This window comes from Cynara cardunculus, assembly GCF_001531365.2.
Source record: "Cynara cardunculus var. scolymus isolate 2C chromosome LG 12, CcrdV1, whole genome shotgun sequence".
Lineage (NCBI taxonomy): Eukaryota > Viridiplantae > Streptophyta > Magnoliopsida > Asterales > Asteraceae > Cynara > Cynara cardunculus.
In genome coordinates, this window is record NC_037539.1 from 18,001,593 (window position 1) to 18,005,506 (window position 3,914).

At 36.0% G+C, this 3,914-nt stretch overlaps 1 protein-coding gene across 1 annotated transcript; it reads right to left on the minus strand.

Moving 5' to 3' along the window:
* Positions 1 to 673: 673 nt before the first annotated feature.
* On the minus strand, positions 674 to 2,389 carry LOC112523754 (1-acyl-sn-glycerol-3-phosphate acyltransferase PLS1-like). The gene is made up of 3 exons (XM_025133430.1): positions 2,184 to 2,389; positions 1,791 to 1,913; positions 674 to 718 (listed from the first exon to the last, which is right to left on the minus strand). Exons 1-3 carry the CDS (start codon positions 2,382 to 2,384, stop codon positions 674 to 676), a joined length of 369 nt encoding a protein of 122 aa, XP_024989198.1. The 5' UTR covers positions 2,385 to 2,389.
* Positions 2,390 to 3,914: the final 1,525 nt, after the last annotated feature.

Sequence of the window (3,914 nt, forward strand, 5' to 3'; positions counted from 1 at the left end):
TGCAAATCTATACAATATTAAAACTAAAAATAAAAAGACGAAATAGAACTAAATATCATACATTAAAGTGAAACTACAATTATTCCAACCAAACAAAAACTAAATTGTTATAAACAAAACTAAATTGTTTCAAAGCAAAAGACAATATTCAWTATGGTGGTGGCGGGGARAAATGTTGAGATTGACTGAGCTGTGTAACCAAARCAGCCATATCTTGAAGTCRTCTATCCTGTTRYTCCTCCCTCTGTMGTCGTCGCTCCTCCCTCTGTCGTCGTCRCTCCTCCGCYGCCCGCCATCGCTCCTCCTCYGCCAAACGTCGCTCCTCCGCCGCCYGCCAACGTGCTACCAAGACACCCTGATCGCTGTTACAGGACAAGTAAAAGAATATTAGTAAAGAGCACAACCTTTGCTGAGATGCAATGAGAAGCATATAAGATTGGTTGCATAGGTTTTTTCCAAAGCAAAACTGTAAGCCTCTGCATAAGCATCATTAACAAACACARCCATAACAATGCTTTTGTAGTGGCATGCACACATAAATAATTAAACACCAATCAGGGAGTATAATAAGTACCTGAGCAAACACCCATCCAATGAGCCAAATAGCCAATCAATGTCACTTTTATGATTAGCAATGACAAGAGCAAGTTCCTTACCTGGAAAGAGAGCTGGGTTAGGCGATCATTCTTAAAGTCTCATGATCTGTGTATAGGTTAACCTGCAGCAACACAACCTCATAAATCTTTATAGAATTTTCATGTAAAATATATTGATATATTTTGGTCCACAAACAAACACCYCATCCACCATGAGGGRAAAAATCCAAGTCAAACCACAATAAATAAAGAGAAATGAGAAATAATAGAGTAACAGAATGRAYCAAAAGTATAAAATTCAACTGCGACATCAATATTTTTTCATTGTTAACTACGAAATTTACCAATTTCAAGCAGGTAAGCGATCCACTAAAGTTCAAAAGTTCTTATAACATGTTATTATGTCAATAGCATCATATTGTCCCAGAAATTCAGCCAACAAACGGTGTGAACCGGAAAATATATAGATCAAGGTTACACACAAAGAGCCCATGAATCCCAYGGCATTAAATATTGAGATCTTTATAGCTACATATTGATTAATACAAGTGTACAAAGATTCTTTACTTCCTAAGAATAACTACACATTATATGTGATGTGATCGCAAATAAATYAGATACATGTAGAAATCGCTGCACTTCAGAAGCARACAAAAGTAGGAAAACTTTTGGTATATAGCCAAAGAATGAAGATACAAGGAGCTTTTAGGTAAAATATGGCACTACACAAAAACTAAGTATTGTGTCTATAATAGAATATTGAGTCAAAGAACTGAAGAAGATACTCAAACTAACTTTTTTTAGRGAGAAAGATAGAAACCATACAAAAACTACAAGTCAATAACTTCCCTATGATGTGCAGTTAGTCAATTACAGATTAATGATGGCTATAAAGAGATAAGGAATGATTTTCCTGTGACCATCTCAATTACTGCTTTGGCTTGCACAGACACAAACCCAATGTAACAAATTAAATCATCAATCACATAATCCATTTTGAACCAAGGAGTTCATTTAACACCAAAATTTTGAATAGCGGCATCCTTGAAAACACTTGTGGTAAAACTGAAACAAAGAAARCAGTGAACATCGGAAAGCCCTAAAAATTCTTAGCGTGGCTCGATTTTTAGATGTTACATATACAAACTTAATACGTAATCTAAAAACTTTTAACTTTAATAAAATCATCATCACCTTAACTCCTGCCCACCAATCAACGATCCAAACAAGTTCCAGCCATAGAAGCTCAGCCACCATTCTGTTAATTCTTCTGAATATACTCTTCGAGAATGGTCGTACAGTCACAAAAATAAGTGCCTAAAATAGTAAATCAGCAGTAACTAATCAAACATAGTGAGATTTAGCGTTATTATAGAAGTTCACAACGAGTGAATCTTAGTAGAGATTTCAACAACAACACACACACACACACAAAAAGTATAAATCTACTAAGAGCTGGAAGAAATAACTTGCAATCAAACATCGTGTTGATCCCAAGGGTTAAAACGTTATAAAATTGAGCAAATCCCTAGCAATATTTGCATTGAATGATTTGAAAGTAAAGATATAGAGTAGAGGAAAATATACCTGAATAAGATTAACGATGAGACCAGAGACGAAGAAGAGGAYGCCAATAGGGACGATAACAACTGCTGTTGCGATAGTAAAGATGAATCGTATGAGAAACCGAAGGAGCCTGCATCTGGAGAGAGGGAGGGCGCCTGGATAGTCGTCTTGGAGACTGAATCGGCATGACGGTAAGCTCCGATAAAGAGATAAAATCGGCATGACTGTAAGCTCCGATAAAGAGATAGAATCGGCATGACTGTAAGCTCCGATAAAGAGATAGAGAGAGCTGGTCGTTGCATCGGAGGCAGTGAAGGCGTGCGAGCGTGATTAGGGTTTGGAGGCAGTGAAGGCGTGCGAGCGTGGGGGTTTGGAGGCAGTGAAGGGTAGGGTTTTATATTTTTTACGTTACCGGTGGATTACCGGCGGAAAAATCCGCCGGAAATATTTACTATATTTTAAAAAATTTGAAAATTCCGGGTTGAATTCTAATTTTGAGTTTTTTGGTTTCCGGCGGATAATCCGCCGGTTTTGAAAAAAATTAAAATTAAAACTAAAGTTAAAATTATTATTATTATTATCACTAAAATATAATTATTAAAATTTTAGAAAATAAATTACAATTAAAAATATTATTATTATTATTATCACTAAAATATAATTATTAAAATTTTACAAAATAAATTAAAATTAAAATTATTATTATTATTATTATTATTATTATTATTATTATTATTATTATTAACGAATATACACATACTAACGAATACGGTCCATTAATGTCCAATACGGTTCGTTAAGGCCCAATACGGTTCATTAATGTCCAATGGTCCATAAAATCAAAATACGGTTCATTAAGGCACAATACGGTCCGTTAAAGCCCAATACAGTTCATTAAGGCCCAATATGGTTCATTAAGGCACAATACGGTTCATTAAGGCACAATACGGTTCATTAAGGGCCAATACGGTCCATTAAAGCAAATACGGTCCGTTAAAGCCCAATACGGTTCATTAAGGCTTTATGGTCCATTAATCTCCAATACGATCCATTATGGCCCATTACGATCCATTATGGCCCAATACGGTCCATTAATGCCCAATACGGTCCATTAATATCCAATACGGTTCACTAAGGCCCAATACGGTCCGTTAAGGCCCATTACGATCCATTAAGGCCCAATACGGTTCATTAATGTCCAATGGTCCATTAAATCAAAATACGGTTCATTAAGGCCCAATACAGTCCGTTAAAGCCCAACGGTTCATAAAAGCCCAATACTTCCATTAAAGTCCAATACGATCCATTAAAGCCCAATACGGTCCATTAATACCCAATAAAGTCCATTAAAGCCCAATATGGTCCGTTAAAGCCCAATACGGTTCATTAAGGCCCAATATGGTCCATTAATCTCCAATACGGTTCATGAAAACACAATACGGTTCATTTAAGCTCAATACGGTTTATTAAAGCTCAATACGGTTTATTAAAGCCCAATACGATCCATTAAAACACAATACGATCCATTAAAGCCCAAAAGGTTCAACCAAAGCCCAATACGTTCCATTAAAGCCCAATACTTCCATTAAATCCCAATACGTTCCATGAAAGCCCAATACGGTTTATTAAAGCCCAATACGGTTCATGAAAGCACAATACGGTTCATTAAAGCCCAATACGGTTCATTAAAGCCAATACGATCCATTAAAACACAATACGATCCATTAAAGCCCAAAAGGTTCAACCAAAGCC